Source organism: Myripristis murdjan, chromosome 7 (genome assembly GCF_902150065.1).
Source record: "Myripristis murdjan chromosome 7, fMyrMur1.1, whole genome shotgun sequence".
In the NCBI taxonomy this organism is placed as follows: domain Eukaryota; kingdom Metazoa; phylum Chordata; class Actinopteri; order Holocentriformes; family Holocentridae; genus Myripristis; species Myripristis murdjan.
Window position 1 is genome coordinate 22259658 of NC_043986.1, and position 19240 is coordinate 22278897.

The 19240-nt window shown below is 42.3% G+C and overlaps 1 protein-coding gene across 3 annotated transcripts; it reads right to left on the bottom strand.

Moving 5' to 3' along the window:
- On the bottom strand, window positions 1–19230 carry LOC115361616 (protein bicaudal D homolog 2). 3 transcript variants are annotated; one of them, XM_030055104.1, is made up of 10 exons: window positions 19100–19230; window positions 17435–17766; window positions 14202–14414; window positions 13776–13928; window positions 10345–10848; window positions 7706–8587; window positions 6805–6984; window positions 5465–5616; window positions 3926–4286; window positions 1–2846 (listed from the first exon to the last, which is right to left on the bottom strand). In XM_030055104.1, exons 2-10 carry the CDS (start codon window positions 17684–17686, stop codon window positions 2841–2843), a joined length of 2703 nt encoding a protein of 900 aa, XP_029910964.1. In that variant the 5' UTR covers window positions 17687–17766; window positions 19100–19230; the 3' UTR covers window positions 1–2840. The 3 variants fall into 3 exon arrangements, with proteins under 3 accessions (XP_029910964.1, XP_029910963.1, XP_029910965.1); XM_030055103.1 differs by lacking the exon at window positions 19100–19230 and adding an exon at window positions 18830–19020; XM_030055105.1 differs by lacking the exon at window positions 19100–19230 and adding an exon at window positions 18467–18629.
- Between the last annotated feature and the right edge of the window lie 10 nt (window positions 19231–19240).

A 19240-nucleotide genomic window follows, 5' to 3' on the forward strand; every position in this document is an offset into this window, starting at 1 on the left:
TACATGTAACATGTTGGTTTTATTGATTCTTCATGACAAAAGTGGTTCAAAGGTAAATTAAAGTTGCATACACATCATCAGTTGAGGACCACCAAATGTGCATGGGGGCATGTGCATGTCATTTTCTACAACAAATTTACACAAAATGCAGACCACATAAATACAGTTGTTAATTAAAAACACTATACAGAAATAACTGATTAAATTATGCTCACATCTGCAAAAGAGTGAATTAAATAGAATCCATTTACAGCTTTCAAAACATTTCATTATGGAAGAACATTTTCACTTTTTTTGCATTCTTCCCTCTTACCAGTTCATCAACAGTTAACCATCATCATGCTGGTGCTCTGGGTTGTTTATAGACCTTGACATTGTACCTGTATCATTCCTATGCATTGTGGTGATGGTAGTATTTTCTGCATCTGTAGTGGGAATTTTGTCTTTTTTCAGTTTTCAAAAGGAATTGCCGATGTTGGTCATTTATTCCAGGGAATGCTAAAGTCAAACACTGACTGTTAATGAACTTATGGTATTCATGATGCATGCTAAAAAGTGAAATCATTCTACCAAAATGAAATATCACTAAAATCAGTGCTGATACTGCCCAATGAGTTTCCTCAAAAGCAAGTGAAACATACCTTCAAAAAAAAAAAAAAAAAAAAATACACATCATTTCTACAGTGTAGCCTATAATTTTTTTTAAAAAAAGTGATGTAGTCTAAAATCAAGAGACCAGAGGAAAACAAAGGCACTAAATTTTCAACACAAAAACATTATCAGCAGGATGTGGCCTCTTCTACTAAACCACAGGATGGTAAAACAAGTTAGAACAAATTACGGTCAACATTTTTTTTGCATTCAGATTTTCTTTTAGAACAGCCATCTCCAAGTTGACTGGACGATTATGATTAGCCTTATCAAATCCTCTTTGAATTTAAAATGCAACGCATGAAGCAGGCAGAGCTGCAGTAGAAACTGCATTGTAGATCCGCTGCTGTCCTCAGAGACAGACCTAGCATCAAACGTCTATATTAACATTCCCATCTTGTGTTCCTAATGGGATATGTTTCATTGTGATTTATAGTTTTAAGTATTTGAATTCCTTACATTTTCTTTTCATCTTTTCATTTTTTCTTCTTGTGCTACTGGCTGTGAAGCACATTATGACTTTACTGAAAGCTGCTAAACAAATAGCATTACTACTGAAATTCTGTTCTTCTACAGGCAGGTAGAGAAATGTTTCTTCATTTGCCCTTCTGCAACCATAATACCTTCATAGCATTCCTATAAAACAATGGATTCTACGAGCCACAGGCAACCCGACTAGCTTGCTGTGAGTTGATATCTGTATGTTTGGACATGGAATGCTAACTGTGGTACAGACCAGATTTTTAGTTAACGAGGTGCCAATGCACATAAAATGCTTGGTGAAATAGTGTAATTCAAAATGTAAAAGTTTCCCCCTGAAGTAGTGAGAATATAATTTAGCCGTTGAAAGGAGAGACAATGCTGAATGATTGGGCTTGAGGCTGCTGTTAGCCAGGCTGTGTAACCAAGAGAAATATCCAGGGCCTAATGGAGTGCTTACATTTTTCTTGGTGAGTATAGGTTAATCTGAGCCTCTGGAAGTGTGGAGTGACACAAAACACAGCATTATTGCAGCCCCACAACCCAACAAGAAGGAGAGCAAACGACTAGCAAATTGGGATGCTTGTAGGTGGACTATGTGCCTACATGACTTCAACAAGACGCTTACTGTGACAGATGCCAAATGACTGCTGTACAATGGGTGGAATGGGCTGATTAATTGAAAGTGATGGTAAGCCTGAAAACTCACACTGATCCTAATAAACAACAGTATGGGTACAGGCACTGTCCTGACTTGGTCTGCATAGTTTGCAAAGGAAATATGATGCCCATTAAACAGATCCCAAATCATGTATCTGATTACTTGCGTTTGACCTGAGGTGGTGAAGTTATGGCTGATCTATTTCCATCAGTGAAACAACCAGTTTACTGACCTCAAGTTTAAAGGGTATGGCTGATGGGCCAGCGCCAAAGGGTCAGATGCATCACAGGATAAAAAAGGGGATTTAACTGCACCACCGATGAAAGGTATAAACCTTATGACAACAGCAAGCTCTTTAATTTTAGTATAGCAATTTATGTTAGTAAGGCTGCATTGTTCTATAAAACTATACTACCTGGGAGGGTTATAACACTTGATCTAATGGGTTACTGACACTACAAGAAGCCAGGCATGCCTGGTCAGGAGGCCAGGCTAAAGGCAAGAGTGTCAAGACGTACAGCCTTGAAACAGATCATAGTCTTGCATATGCAAACGTAGCATGATCAAAGACAGGAAAGGATGTTCGGTTAGACGAAGCCTGCAAATTCTGTGTTTGAGGAAAGTAAATACTGTACATGGACATCCATCAGTCTGGAATAAATACTGTCAGTGGATCATCACAACACACAGCCATCAACAAGGTCATGAGATGGAGATTGGTGCCACTCGAGACAAGACACAGTCAATGACATCACAGGGCAATGAGCAGCAAAACGGTCTCTTCATCCTTCTTCTCCAGGCTGCATGCAGGCATCTCTGCTCCAAGCAGCAGAGAGGACCAAGAGGGCAGGATGAGAGATGGTTTAGTTTTTTTTGTTTGTTTGTTTTTTTTTTAATCCATTTTTCTGGTGGGTAGAGTGGGGAATGTGACGTCAAGTCTGGGATGGACAGGATGTCTCGGGTCAGGAAAGGAGGAGGGAGCCGAGGGATCAACATGAAGACAGGTCCTTATGGAGGAGTGGGGATTTGGAGTGATGAAAGTACATTTTCAGCGCTACAGAGACAGGGTGAGACAGAGACAAAAGAAAACATATTTAGTTCTCAACTCAAAAGAGAAAAACAAATGAAAAGCATGAAGATAATTAAGTCACAAAACACATCAAGAGAGACAAAGGATCAGCAAATAAGGAGTTCACAAGAGGCAGGTGGCCATAAATTACAGCTGAAATGTATAGCAAAAATTTGCAAATCCCAATAGGCATTACTTCCTGTGTGCAACAAGACGCATGATTATATTCCAATTATTATTGATCAATCCTTCAAGATTACGCCACTAAGTACTTTATCTCATCGCCTGCGAGATGATTTAGACTGTGAGCTCCGGGCCCTGGCAGGTTTGGCCTGAGCTTTATTGCCGGAGCTCTTACTAGCATTAGCATGTGATTCCTCATTGGTTCTACTTGTGGATGCAGACCCACGTCTGGGCTCTCTGCAGGCCTGTGAGACCCTGGTCTTACTGGACACAGAGAGAGAGGTGTTTGTCAGGCCTGCTGCAGATTTAGCATTAAACTGAGAGGAGACCGTGTCTGGCTGAGATGCGCTATGGCTTGTAGAAGCTGTTTGCACAGAATTAGACCTGTGAGCTATGTTTTGCTTCCTTCGTACAGAGACATCTAAGTTTGCCTTCAACTGAGGCTTCTGATGTTGTTTACTTCCAGCCTGTGCTTCACACTTGTTAGTAGGATAAACAGACAGAGATTTAGAAGAGGTTAGATCATCTATGGATGAAGAAAACAAAGACGACTTAAGCCTGGCGCAAGAGGAGGGTACAACGCGAGTTGTGATAAAGGTATCCTGCCGTGCAGGGACCGATGCTCTCCGGCCAGCAGCGCTCTTTTGTTTATCTCTGACACTCATCTTGGCTACAATATCACTGTTCAGGAAACTGGCCGAGCCTTTACAGGACAGGGTGCGGTCGCTAGCCAGCTGTCCAGATGTCATCTCTGTGTTAAAAACATCACTGACACTACGACTTCTAATGAAGGTGGCATCCCGTGGGAGACCTTTGCCTCTGCGATGTCGGGTGCTTTTTTGGATGGGGGTGTCAGGACAAACAGAGAGGGGGGTTCTTACAGGGCTGGTGTGGAGGCTTCGGCTTAGGGCTCGGAGATGGTGTGTGGCCATGGGGGGAACACTGCTGCCAAGAACTGGACTGGCACGTGGGCTGTTCCTCATTGGTGGGCGAGCAGGGCTGCCACGGGGACTCCGTGGGGCCCGGCCTGACTTTGTACCCAACTCCTTGGCCCGGGAGCGGCGGGGGCTGCTGCTGAGGCTATGGGGAGAGAGAGGAGCCTCTAGGTCCTCCAGGCGCTGGGTCAGGGCCAATTTCTGCTGGATGGCCATACGCAAGAGGGAGTTCAGAGTCTTCTTCTCATCTTCGGCTGCTGCAAGTTGCCTCTGCATCTCATCGAGCTGGGTGACATACTGGTCACACCTGAGAGATGCAGACAAAGTGATGACATACGTAGACAGACAAAAACAAATTTAAGTACAAAGCCATAGACAGACAACAAATACCAGACTCACACAGAGGCAGACACAAAAATTCAAATACTCGTCGCAACAAAACTGTAAACAGAAAAAAGAGGGGTACAAGTGAGGAATCAAGAATCCAGAGTGGATGATGCGTGATGAGAGTTGAGGAATTAAGACTTTTTGCACAAATGCAGTCACTCTGGCTGTCCACATGATGGCACCAAAAAACTGTATTATAAGCATGTGGGTGTGTTTCAAAAGCTATAATCTCCAGCACTTTGCATTGGGCATTAGTCCTTGACCACTGTCTGCGCTCCAATCCTTCTTAAGGATAATCAAATGCGAGCTCATAACTGTCTGGACAGGGAGGGGTGCCTAAATGGTCTAAAACGTGTCTGCACAGAAAGCTTCTGCTGGCGTCCCGCTGCAGCTTATAACCAAATAACACGAATGCACAAATTTCTGCTGTTCATCACAAAAACATATATGTGCAGACACCTGTGAAAGCAAGATTAAGCAACACAGAAAAAAATCCATGTCAAGCAATCATCTCTCACACACATTCAGTCATACACAACACAAAAACCCTTCACAACAGGCAATGCAAGTGCTCACGTGAACAGAGACATTAGACCTGAGAGGGTTAATGAAGCAAAGAGTGTTGTGATCTGTAAAGCCAGCCCCCTACATCCCTTGTCAACACTGGGTTTCTCCTTCCCTGAGGTGACCTGGCTTGACAAGACAAATCTGTCCCTGCTGCCTTCACTGGTGGCACAGGGCAGAGCATGTGGTTCCTAATCGTCACGTGAACCCATGGATTGTCCACAGGCCTAAGGAGGCTCGTAAGCTTATTAGATGACACTTGTAGCAAAAGCTGTACAGCACGGAGAGCACAAGTGCTAAGCATGGAGCAGAGTGGCTGAGTGGCAAAGACCAGACAGGCAGGACTAAAGAACCCGTCTTGAGTTCAAATAAAATCCAAAGCAAATGAAAACCCACTTGGTCACAAGAAAAAATATGTGCAACAGTCTTTCTGATAACAGTGCTTTCTATTGCTAGCCATTATGATGTCTTTTCCCCTAGTTCAGAGATTTATAGGCTGGCATTATGTTTTGTTACATAAGAAAGACAGCTTACCGGCTGGCAAACATAACGCGAAGAGAGGAGAAGGTGGCAGCATCCTCCTTCAGGGCTTTGAGCTCATTCCTCAGCTTCACCATTGTCTCTGATACCATGCTCTTCTCAGTCTCATACTTGGTTTTGAGGTTGGACAGTGCCAGTTCTGCAGTCTGAAATTATGACAAAAAGTAGCCAAGGCTTATTTCAGGTCAAATGCACACCCAACAGATTATAAATCCAATGGATTCAGGCAAATTTTCATAGATTTTCACTGTGGTTGCTTAATTTGTAGACACTTATTTTTTTCTAAGTGGCCATACTTTGTGGAGTATGCATATTCAGGCAATGCTTATTTTTCTGTACCCAATCTAGGTGATTAAGACATTCATTCAGTGTAAAACCAAACTGTAGCAGAACCAGAGCCAGGTTAACAAAAAGCCTCTGCTTTACTAATGTCAAGATGGAAACAGTATTGTCTAAGTCGTTCTACCAGAGGACACACGGCAAAAGACCCAGACAGACATTGGACTTGAGAAGGTAACCTATGTGAACTCGGCCCAGCCAAGCAGATTAGGTTGACTGTGCATGTATGTGTGCGCGCCTGCATGTAAAAGGGAGAGTGACAGTTAAGGGGATGACAGAAACAGGTCATGCACTGCTTGAGGCACAAGAAAAAGGGAGAGGGAGGGGCAGAGTGCAACCTCTGAGAGGTGCATCATCATGCTCCAGTCAAGGTGCAGGACCATGTAGAGCCCAAGGGACTGTCTAGACAAGACAGTCAAAATAAAGGCCAACAATGCTGCTTGTGCCAAGTTTATTCCACATAATAGATTTACTAAGAAATATACAGTCCAACTAAAAATACTGAATTTTGTGAAGCTCATTTAAGAATAGCTCAAAATATTGACAGTAGAAGAGAAAAAAAAGATCAAAAGACTGAACTCAACTGCAGACAATCTCTCAATACCAAATCAGCTGTTCTTAGCGGTCAGTGAAAGGATTTTTTTTTTTTTTAAACCAAGAAACAGATAAGAACTCTCAAGGTAAATCAAAATTGGAAAACATGGGAAAGCTTTTATTCAGTGCACACCTCAATGCACAGTTCAAGTAAGACAGCTTCACACTGGACCTTTGGACCTTAGAGAATTACAGTGTGGGGAAAGTCAGCGATAGGTCAGACAGTCACCCACAGTGGAAAACCAAATTATAAGTCATACATTAGTCATACATAAGTTATCCCTGAAATAACAACATTGTTTCATTTAATCAGCATGACATCTGGATGTCATCAAAACAATTGTTTGGCAACATTGCTCAGATATCAGCAAGTGACCTAGCAAATGCCCGCTGTGCCATACCTGTTTGTTAGCCTTGAGGACAGTCCTGAGGGTGGCAATCTGTTCTCTTTTGGTGCTGAGGAGGGACTTGAGCTTCAGCACTTCCTCCAAGAGGGTTTCAGCATCCCGCTCTGACTCTCCGCTGTTGCTAAGCGCTGAGCAAGGCAACGCGCCCCTCTGGCGACACAGGTCCACCGCCACCTGTAGCAACACACAATTAAACTTAAAATGGAGTTCACTGGGTTAAACATCTTTTCAGTTTCATGCAAATCTTAGCCATGTCAATATGGGAAAACCACAGATGGTAGAGATATATAGCCTCCTCTTGAAGGGTGTGAATTTTTTTTCCTTTAGTCTCAATATCAGTTTATCAATAATGGCCACATGTCAGTCAGTTAAACAAAGGCTTAAAAAAGTAGCATATTGTGCAGTGCATACTATGTAGTTCTGCATGCTATATGAAGGGAACTTTTTTTTCCTCAGTTCACATCCCCAGTCAAGTTATTATACGCCTGTCAAATTAATCTCCATCTTCAATAAACTTTTACCCAAATTAAAAGAGGCATTCAAGTGTTTAAGACTATTAAGTGTTTCTGTACAGAAATAGCCAAGTTCCCAGTGTTCCAGACACTACTCTTATGTGAAAGGATTGACTCTGATGGCAGCCATGACTTGACTTTGACCTCTGATAATCCATTCCATTCAGAGTCCAGAGGCAGCTGGAACTCAACAGGACCTGGTGCTACTCAACTAAGGGTCCCTAGTTTTATGTTAAGTGAAAAAAATGTGGAAGACGGGCAACTTTCCCATAGAACAAAAGCAGTGCCTGTAATAATAAATCCACAGTACAGGAGGAGCAGGTGAAAAAGCAATGACATGATTGTTTGATAAATGACAGAAGTGAAAAGCTGTGTTGTCCTACCTGGAGGTGTTTGATCTGACAACGGATGACTGCCACCAAGTTGCGAACATTGGAGGGGTCCCTGAAATCCAGAGTGGGGGATCCAGGACAATTAGGAGTATCTCTGGTGGCTCCCGCACTGTCCACTTCCCCCATGAACTGCAACGCCGCAGCCTTGGAGATGAACACATCATTGGTACGTGGTTTCCTGTGGGAGTTTTGGTGGGGGTGGATGTGTCTCCGCCCAGTGCCCCCTCCTCCACCTGCCTTGGCGCCATCACGGTAATAGTCCAGGGTGACCCGTTTGGGTGTCAGGTTGTTGCACACACAGATGTGGTGATACAAGTTGGACAGCTCCTCAGAGAAGGCCAGCAGCTCCTCCTGTGCTACGCTCAAGTGGCCCTCGGAGTCACTGGCCACTTTCCGTGTGGCTCCAATCTCCTTCTCCAGCTCACTGATGCGCTCCTGGTCCTGCCTGCTGGACTTGATGCACTGGCGGATCTTGTCAGCCAGCTCCTGAGCCTCCGCCCTCCAGCGGTCCTTCTCCTGCTTGCAGCGCTGCTCCAGGGTGTTGTAGCGAGCTCCTGCCTGGGACAGTTCCTCCCTCAGCTTGAGCAGCTCCTCGCTAGCTGCACGCATGCGTGCCTCCAGCACCTCCGTACTCTTGGCATCCAGCTCATAGTCAAAGTCCACATTGCCACCTTCTCCATTCTCTGCATCATCATCGCACTGGTCCTCTGACTTGTCAGAAACGTTGTGCTGCTGGCTGCCCTGCACGGACTCCAGCTGCTGGGTCAGAGAGCCCACCTTGTCCTCCTGCTGGCTGAGGGCCTGTTTTGACAGCATCAGCTGCATCTGCAGTTCCTCCACTGTACTGGCCAGACTAGCCTTCTCTCGTTCTGCCTGTGGAACACAAAGGAAGAAAAAGAGTCTTATGAGCTATGAACATAAAAGTACTGTACCTATGCTGACCAGATTGTCAAGTATTTGAATAATCCTCTTATTCAGAGTTAAACCAAGCCAGGGGCTATTAACCCCTGCAGACTGTTAATTATTTTCCATGAGATAAAGAACAATTTTCCAAACCCTTAAAAACAGGCATTTTCCCCTCAGCTGCCCTTACTCTTAATGCATTATTTATGTCCCTGAGTACTTGAGACACAGTTGCTGAACCCTCTCAGCTCCACTTCTAAGCTACCAACATCTGCTGGGCAAGCGCTTGCTAACCCAATGCTCAGCTAAAGTGCATCATGAATAATGCATCTCCTTAAGGAGAAGAGCAGGACAAAGGGCAACATAGTCTTAATTTTCTTAGGTATGCATCATTACTGAAGGGAAGAGGTAGAAATTATACTAGACTGTTTGATTAAAAAGGTTGATGCACTGTCTGTTGTGTTTGCAAGGTGGTTTTATTGTTACTGGTAATATACGCAGAGAGCCTCACTGCTTCACTGACACTACAAGGATGTGGTTTACAACAGGAAACGATATCCCCATCAAGCAAATGCAGCTCAGTCACAAAAAACAACCTGTCTGACAACTATCCTACTCAGCCTACCATATAATGATGTTACCATTTAACATGGCTGGAAAATATATGTATGAATGGAGTACTAACTATTTATGAAATTATCACTATTTCCTTTCACAAAAACATAGCAGCACTTTCCTGAGTGACTCAAAGTATGTCAAGAAATACCTATCAGAAATTAGTGTTCAGTATCAGCATGTGTACAAAATGTGTCTTCCATTACATTTCTATAGTTTTTGTCCGTTATGTTTTTGACACATGTATTGTGTCATCTTAGCCATTAGAGGGTTAGCACTGCAGATTATTTGTCTGCATCAATCTTCATTTGTTGTACTTAGCAGCCATTTTGTGATGGTCCATCATCGCCTCAGGTTTCCAGACAGCCTCTGAGGTGATAGTTACTCTCTAAGAAAATGTTCTATTGCGCCAAAATACTGCATAAGTCTCACTTCCTCTTTAAACATTATACTAAAGCAAAAAGTAGTAACTTTTCAGCTGGTGTACAGCAAAAAGAAGTTCGACAATATAAGTTAACATACTTATTTTTCTCACTTTGGCAGCAAGCTAAGAAGTGAAACAAGAACAGTCAGTTCTATTTTTAGGATAGGGCTGCCCATTGAGCAAGTTGGTTTGCACAGTGAAAGGAAAGCACTCACCATAGCAGCACCGTGTGGCACTGTTTCAGCTGCTAACATTCAGCAAAAATAAACAAATATCTTAGTAAATTGTCCTTTGTATGACCCCAAACTTAAATGAACAACACATCACTGAAAAGAATGATCATTAACTTTGTATGGAAATATTGCAGAACCTGAGGTATGACAAGAAACAGAGCAGTCTGTATTGCAAAGTGGGTCAAAGATTCCAACAAATCGAGCTAGGCAATACAACAAATATGTTTCACCAAAACAGTATAATACAAAACATGTAAAACGTGTGCTGGTAGTCAACTGGTACAACCATTGGACTCTCATAACAACTGTTTTCATCATGAAATTAATTTTTTTATAGCACTGCTATATGTAATGCTATTAGTGAAAGTGTAGTAGCTTTTTGGCTGCATTCCTGCATGTACAGCATAACTACTTAAAAAAAAAACATAGGTAGCATATGGTGCTGTGTTGCCTACCTGTACGAGCTGCTGTTTGAGTTTCTGGCTATCCGAAAAGTGCAGTTCACTCAGCAGGTCTGACACCAGCCCAGAGGCTGGGGCACGCAGGAATACGTCACTGTTCCTTGGGGTGGAGTAGCGCTGGATGAGGCCGTTAGTCTTGGAGCCCGCCAAGTGAGGAGGGTGAGTAGAATTGGGAGCAGACCCAGGACCATTATTATAGCCACTGTCCTGGTCCTCTCCCTCGCCCTCTCCCCCCCGGCCCTCCTCCTGGCTGTCATCTAGCTGCTCGAGGTGCAGCTCCAGGTTTCCCACAGAATCAAAGGGGTTGAGGGCCAGGGCAGAGAGCTCCCGCCTCAGACTGTTCTTCTGCTCCCTCTCCTCCTTCAGGGCTTCCAGGGCCTCATCCAGCTGCTTCTCTGCAATCTCCCTAAGCCTCGCTGCTTCATCCAGCTGAGCTCGCAGCTCCTCCTGCTCTTCATCCTTCTGGGTCAACTCCAGCTTCATCGCCTCAAACTCCACCTAAAAAAAAAAAAAAAAAAAAAAAAAAATCACCATGAACAAAAGTTCAAGTTCAGGTTTATTTAGACCCAAAAATCACAGTTACTGTCTCAAAGGGATCTTCCTACATAAGCAATAATTACTATGGCCTTGTGAAATTAATTTTGACTTTGTTTGATTTATTTTGTGGACTCAAGCATCCTTGTAATCACAGGGCATTCTTGTGGCTCAGTCACCAAAGTTGTTTACTATGTAATGACAACATCCGGGGTTCAAATCCTGCCCAAGACGTCTGACGTATGTCAACCCCCAAATTAAGTTGTCTTAGTTATTCTGTACATGCCTAAAAGAACCATATATAAGGCTTATCTTTTCTTTAGCAGTTCAACAGGTATTGGCTCTTCTGCTGACAGTGTGGGATGACAGTGCTTACAATAATTTGAGGGTCAATCTAAACCTTGGACAAAACATTTGTTACAAAGAGTAGGTTGGAGCAACACGTTTTATTTAAAAGGCTGACTAACATTTGATTTTGTAAACTCTCATTTTGAAGTGAGTTTCTTATACACAGCAATTCTTGGAAATGATCATGGACAGTTTGAAAGAGACAGGCTTGGCAGAACTGAACACCTTTGATACTCTTGATAAGTTAGTGTATCCGACCTGGCAACCCGTCAGTCAGGTTGTTTTGTGCCAGAATTAAAGTTTTTAAATGTAAATGTTTGATAGTATTTTAACAGAACTGATCAGTGTTCTTTTAGTACGTAGTGTTGTGGTTGTTTTGTTTTATTTTTGCTTGATTTAACATACTCGTTCTCTCCTCAGGATCCCCTGGTACAGCCTTCTTTTCCCACATCCAGCTTTCTCTTCCTCCTTCTCTCCCCCATCCCCCCTCTGGTCTTTTTTTTGTTCTTTTCCTCTCATGTCTCTCCCTCTTATGTCTGTCCTGTCTTTGTGTGTATATGTATCCTGCTAGCTGCCTTCTTGGCCAGGCCTTGCTCGAAAAAGAGATTTTTTATCTCAAGCAATTTTTTTGCCTGGTAAAATAAAGGTTTTTTTTTTTTTTTTTTTTTTTTTAAAGTTACTTATTCTGTGGTACATCACATTTTAAATTAACAAAACAACAAATTCAATCTGCATGTGTTTTGTCTATTTGCATGTTTTTTTTAAGTTGTAGTTTGTTGAGCTCTAAGGGCCACTGTATCTCACGAGTGGAGTCTTTACAGGAGAGCAGTCTACAGAGATTACGGGGGAGCTTATATAAGTGCTCTGTAGGCAAACAAAGTAATGATGCTTTGTACTCATATAAAGAGAGCACCAGCCCCACATTTGACATGAAACACATGTCAAAATCAGTTATGAGAGAGTGATTTTGGCATTGCTGATGAAGCATAGTGCAAAATGGTAAACAGGGTCCACCTCATCAACAATGTGGGAGCAGCATGCATACATGACATACATTATGAACCTCCAAGACCCCTGAGATCATATGCAAGACTTCTACTAACTGTTTACTGTTGACAGAGTTAGAACAAAACATAGTGAAGCATCTCTCAGTTATTACGATGCATATACCTGGAAAAATAAACTTTCAGAGGATCTCAGATATGCCTGAACTTTGGCCGTTTTTAGATCCTGACTCAAAACTTATGCCCAGCACTGCATATGATTTATAATCTTTTGGGTCCTCAAATCACTCTGAATTTATTTGCTTTCATTTTTTTGTATGTATGCATGCCTGTTATAGCTGTTATATATTTATAATTTTCTTTTAATGTCTCATGCCTTCCATCAGTTTTATTTTTATAAGACTAAGACTGTTTTATTCTCAAGTGAAAGCACTTCAAGCTCTTTTATGTAAAGCACATTTCATTACCCTGAGTAAGAAATGCCTTTGAATGAAGTTGCCTTCCTTTCCTTGTCTTATAGAGATAAATAAAACTGAGCAAATGCACTCAACACGCAATGAACAAATTCTACTTTCCATATGTGTCACAATATATTCTGTTCATCCATTAATTACAAAAATTACTCGTAAGAACAGTTTCATTGTTTCTACAATAGAAACAGACTTCACAGCTCTGTGCTCTTCCATATTCTGTGGGATTCTGTGAAACAGATCCAGTGCCTCCAGCGCACCAGACAAGCCTCATCTACATTCTGAGGCATTTGTCTCAAACCCTCAGACTCCAAACAATGAGAGTTGCACATAGCTTTTTTTTTCCTTCTTCCCTTGTTAGAGAGAAAGCAACCCACAAGAAAGCTGAACGTCACTTTCCATGCAATTCACACAAAATTTTGTGAAGGGGGTGGTTTTAGCAACAATTAACAGAACACGTTTTACCCCCAATGAGATGCTATTATACCTCCAAAAATATTTGATGTGCATGCTATGCTTTGTTTGTGAGTTCTTCATACAAAAAAAATCAACTGCCAATGTCTCTTTCTAATACATAGCAATAAAGAATAAACATACAATTAAAAAAAAAAAAAAAGCAAAAGCACACACTTTTAGTAGACATAATTTGATGTGCGGGAGTGCTTTCTGTGATTACACTGCAACCCATTTCACAGCTTCCGGCTGAAGAGTTCTCACTCAATACTGGACCAATTCCAAAAATGTTGTGCTCATCAGTCATTTGGACCTCAAAAGATGGAAAAATAGGGCCCAGGTTGAAATATACTGGATTTAGCCTTTACTGCACTGTCTTACTCAATTCTTTCTTGATGTATGCTCACTGCTGTTCATATTTTTTTTAATTTGTGGATTTCTAAGCATTTATTTTTTACACTTATTTATTTTGTATTCATTAATATATTTATTTATATAATCCTTTATTTCTAATTATGGATGATTCTGTCCTCTACATGTAAGGCTCAGGATTCCAAAATCACTGTGGTGTAAGTGATGTGTATTTGGTGAGACAGGGGCTTGAGTGATGACTGACCTGGTTCTCCTTTAGCACAGACACTTGTTTTTGCAAAGAAGTGTTCTCTTCCTCTAGCTCGCTGCTGTCCTGCAACTGGCGTAGCTCGCGCACTTTATATTCCTTCATCTCATCTCTCAGATGGCCCTTCTCCGCCTCCAGACATTCACACTCCTGCACAACACAACACGCTGTCAAGTCAATGCAAAGAAAAAGACTGAAAATGCAGGCTTCTATACATGATGCACAAAGCTATTTTGCTTTGGTAAGGAGACTACAAAACTAATATGTGGAATTAGCTGGAACAGCTTGACATCTTATAATTTAGGGGTTCAATCCCATAGCAGCATCATGATGATAATAAGGCTGTCATGGTGCACAGTTTGATACCCATACATCAGTATTTATACGGGTATGTTGCGTGAATGGACAAGTGCATCTCCACACCTTCTTCAGCTGGGTGGAGAGCACTCCAAGTCTATCGATCTCTGCGTGGGCGTTGCCCAGAGCGAGGCGCGCCTGCTTTAACTCTGACTGAACTTCCTCCATGCGGGTTGCCATGGCAGCCTCCTTTGTGGCTGTCTCCTGCAGCAGGCTCTCTTCCCGGCATTCTCCATCGGCAGCTGCACGTTTCTGGCTGCTCACAGAATCTGCAAAAGCCTACACATAAAGGAAAAAAAACAGCAAAGCAAAACGGCAGGTTATAGCACACCTAAGTCCAATAATAGCAGTTCTTCTTACAGCTGCATTCACCCCATGTTGTTCATATCAAGGCAAGAAATTCAAAAATCTTTGTAAGAGCCAAAGGAAACCTGATCACACAGCAAAGTATTAACAATTACATTTCCGTGACAGAGCACCTTTACTACAGCTCCTACACCAATTCACTGGCTCTACTTATATCAAACTAATGTGATAATATGAGCACATACTGCATTCAACACTGTAAAACAGGGTATGAGACCTCAAGTATGCTGCATGAATTTCTTTGTGTTCTATTCACAAGAAATGTCAAGGGCATTTACAAAAACAAACAAACAAACAAAAAAAAAAAACCCTGCACAAATCAAGTTAGTAAATTAGATTTGGCTGATGCTGAGTAGAGGCTGGAAGGAATTCTCAGCTGAGCATCATCAGTAACGCTGACACAGTGCATACTTGTAGGGCTGCTTCTAGCAGTGTGCACCAACAGCTACTGATGAGGGCACTGCCATATAAGGAGCAAAGAGAAATGAACATGCCTTGCTCAGCTGAACATCATGATGTGGTTATATAATGATGGCAATTTACAGCACATGGGTCCACTCTGAATTATTCTAACACTACCCAGGACTAGGTAGGCTGCTGAACTGCCAAGAAATGAGGTTTATGCAGATTACGTGAAATAGCTGAAAATCTGTACCACTAATTCTCTTCAGGCATAAAGAGCTTTTCTCAATATTTGGTTTTATAACACCGGGATGGGACAGTCTTACTGTAATTCTGGAAAAAAAAAAAATCAATACTAGGTACATTTTCAATTGCATTTGAACAGGATTCTCAACCATTTGTACCCTTTTTTTTTTTGAAAGGGAACAAACAATTACAAAAGGAAAAAAATCTGACTGCATAATAGATTCGAAATTTTATGGGATTATTTCTTACATAAACCATTTTAATAATGCTGGCTTCAGCAAAACCAAATATCTCTCAGGTCCCAAAGGATACATGGGCCAGTGGAGATGCTGACAACAGGAAACGAAATTAGCCCATCTCACATCTGTCATAAAAGGACTCTTCAGAAGTGAGAGATGCCATTCAAAGTATATGCAGGATGTATGTCTTTTGAAGTGAATCTGTAAGAAAGAGCTGCGCTGAAAGTTAGGGCAATTCTAAAATCTGCTATTTAAAATGAATATATCATTCGTTTTAAAAGTTAAGATGTTAGTTTAAGGCATCTGAAATTCGAATCAGCATTTGTGAGCATGAACACGTCTCCAACAAAACTACAAGGCAGAGAATCAGTGAACTAATCTATAAATCTATTAGGTCATGCAAATGTAGAGCCTGGAGTGTGTATACTGAAAGTGAGAGAGACTTCCTCTGGACTCTGGACATTTGTCTGAACCATTACGTCTTACTGAGATAAAGGACATCATTCCAGGGACTGCCCCAGTCACCACAGATCATCCAGCCATTACACACACTGCTCGCCACAGTCAGCCACAGTCTATCCTGTAACCCAGCGAGTAAACACCCTCACATGCTATGTTGACACACAACACAGCCAATGATGTAACACTGGGTCGTTGCAACAGGATCCGTCAGGGAGCTTAGCTTAAATAAAAGTAGGTATATCCTGTAGTAAAATAAGTAAAATGCTTGGTTTACTTACTTGGTTAATCTATGCATCTATCTGTTCCTAGGATCCTGACTGCCCAATGCTAACGTCTTTCCAATCACTAATGCCATGCTATTTTTGTGCAAGTGGGAGAATCAGCTTTACGCAGAAATTAATTACAGTAGGTGTGAAGCCCTGGATATGCTGACAAATGGGCTCTGGAGCCTGTCTCACCAGTCCAATGTGCTAAATAGTGTCCTCTCTTTGATGGTGTCAACATCATATGACTGAACAAGAGCAAAACTGACTAAGCATCCTGGTCACAAGCAGATTCATTACATGATTCATAAGAAACCTCAGCCTTTGAAAAAGAATTGTTATTCTGGTAGCAGTGAGACAATCACACAAATGCCAAACTCTACTAGAATATGAAAAAGGCAAACTGGCAAAATGTGACATACGTAATTTAGGTCAGTGGTCTGTAAGGGTTTACTGAGTACACCAAAAAGCATGAACAACTATGAATTTAAAATGAGCAACATCAAAAGAGAGACTGTGCCTCTGTGCATGTCTGACATTAAAAGTTTGACCGCATTTACAATTTGCCAAGATTGTCCTATGATTGTCCTATGGGTAGATTTTACAGGACAATGTATGTACTGCCAATGTACATATGCATGTACACAGGCACAACCCTTAGGTTCATCAGTCCACCAATACTCAAACACCAATCACTGATTATTATTGGCAGTTACTGACTAGCTTCAATGTTCAGTGAACAATAACAAACATATTGCCAATTACGTAACTGCCATAAATGTTAACTGCCTGATAGGCAAACAAGCTGCAGAAATCAAACTGTTCTCTGACATAGGCTCAATTCTCCAAAAAAGGTACAATGATTCTGTCATCTGATCAAATTTAACTTCAATTAATCAAAGTCTTTGAAAGTTAACACACAATTAACTTGCATAATGCTAGCTTCAGAATTGTGATTATTGCTAGATTCCTCTTCGTTTCCCAACAGCAGACCCTTTGTCAGACTAATCCAGACTTGGCTAATGGTCAGTGCTGTACAGTGTGTGACTGGCACTTATTCATGCTGGAGTAGCATTAGAGCACGGCAGTCAACCAAAGATAGTAGAAGCAATGCACCTTGATAGGAAAGATTCTAGTCTCAGCATAACAAGCATTATCATGGAGGTTCAAGTCTGCATCATCATGTCAGTTATAAAAAGCATATCAATAAATACAACATTATTAGATGGGGAAAACACATGGAAGTGAGACTAATATCCTAATTTAAAAATACAATAAAAATATTTGGAGGGGGAAAGCTGTGTCCCCAGGATCATCCTACCTCTTTGAGCTGCTGTAGCTCCACTTTGAGGGCTTCATGCTCCTCCTCCAGCTGTGTGTGTTTGCTCTTGAGAGCAGCACTCTCCTCCAGCACCACCAGGCCATAGCGGGCTGCCTGCAGCTTCTCCTCAGTGGCCTCCTGCAGCTCCAAAGTCAGTCGCACTACTTCAGCCTTTAGGTCTACACTCCCCATTGTTGTCTCCGCTTCTCCCTCCACGGCTCCACCTGCAAGGTCTGCATCTGCCTCCAGCATCCTGCCTGGTCTCCCACTTGTCTACCAATGCTCCAGTGGGACAGATGCCTCCTTCACTCCTCCACTCTCATTACTCCACACTGCGGGGGAGGAGAAACACAAAGATGAAGCTTATCTGAACTACTTGAGGCTGTATATAGCCGTACAGGTTTTATTCATACAGCAATATGATGCCTTCCAGCCAACTCTAGGATGAAATGCATTAGGTGAGATGAGCTCTTGATCAGCTGGAAAACACTCAAACAATAAAACGGACTCCAAACAGCCACCAGAGATGCAAGTGCAACACATTATCTAATGCTGGCTGTTTGGAAACATTATAGTTACCACATAGACAACCATTTCGGCCTCTACTATTAGCCGGAGCATAAGATGACAAGTTACACCTATAGCTAGCAACACCTATCTAGCTAATTAGTTTAACGTTAGCTGCTTACTATCTTAAAGATCGCCACTGATGATTCCGCGAATCCCTATGGGCTGACAGTGGACTGTGATGATAAGACTGTCCTCACCACAGAAATAGACATCACTGATTCATCACCAATGTTACTGCAACACACACTCCGAGACAACGGGGTAAATATCAATTATGGAGCATCCCATCGTCATCTCATCTCTCAGCAGGCTGTTACTAGCTGGTAGCTAACGGCAACCCACACAGTAATTAGCTAACGTTACCACCAACAACTCCTGGTCAATTTCCTCCCAAATGTCCTTCACAAAGGGAGCCGGGAACAAAATGGACCACTTTACACATAACGTTGTATGATTTTTTACCCGTATTGACTGGGTGTGGCAGACTTCTTCCATTTGCTGATGTCCATATCTGACCGAAGATGGAAACAGCACACACCGGATGGTCCGGCTGACTTTAACATTAACATAGGCAAACGGGATATGACTGAGCAGCTAGCATGAGCAGCCAGGGCCTCGTATGAGCAGGAATTACATTTAATAGCCACCACCAACCTCTACCTGCGAAATTTAGCTAGATGCCTACCTTTCGCACTACCTTAGTCACAAAACGTAACGTAATACACGGCGTCGACTGCGAAACTAGCAGGTATGATCCCCGGTGATGTCAGTAGATCCCGGTTAGGGCAAGCTAATTAGCCGTCAGTGGCCAGGCGAGCTACTCACCTCAGGTCCTGTTACAAGAAACCGGCTCGTCGGTCGTCCACAAATGTGAACCGAGATGTTCCTCAAATGGGTAGTCAGAGGCAACGATAGCCGACCGTGACAGCAGGGCCAGGTTACACAGGACTACGCTTCCCTTCCTCCCACCGGTGTATCTTTCCCGGAGAGGTCGAGTGTCAAATGCGCGCCGAAATGGTCACGTTAAAGCACGATTACCCCCTCTAGCAACCGCACGGTGTAACTTCACCACAATAAAAAAAAAAAATACTTTACCTTTCCGCTGGACGTATCCCGGTCTACTGTGTGTATTAAACCGTAGAGATTTTACCAAGATTGCAGTGTATGCCGTTAATGAATTATACTCAGTCAAGAAACACAAAATGGAAGGGATATAACAAAAAGTCGGCACCGTAA

Bases quoted from the DNA above. Each gene is read 5' to 3' on its own strand.
- LOC115361616 (XM_030055104.1), bottom strand. From the start codon at position 17,686: ATGCTGGAGGCAGATGCAGACCTTGCAGGTGGAGCCGTGGAGGGAGAA. The intron at 6,985-7,705 runs GTAGGACAACAC...GTGTTGCTACAG, and splicing joins GTCAGATCAAACACCTCCAG to GTGGCGGTGGACCTGTGTCG. The intron at 4,287-5,464 runs GTAAGCTGTCTT...TGCATCTCTCAG, and splicing joins CGCGTTATGTTTGCCAGCCG to GTGTGACCAGTATGTCACCC.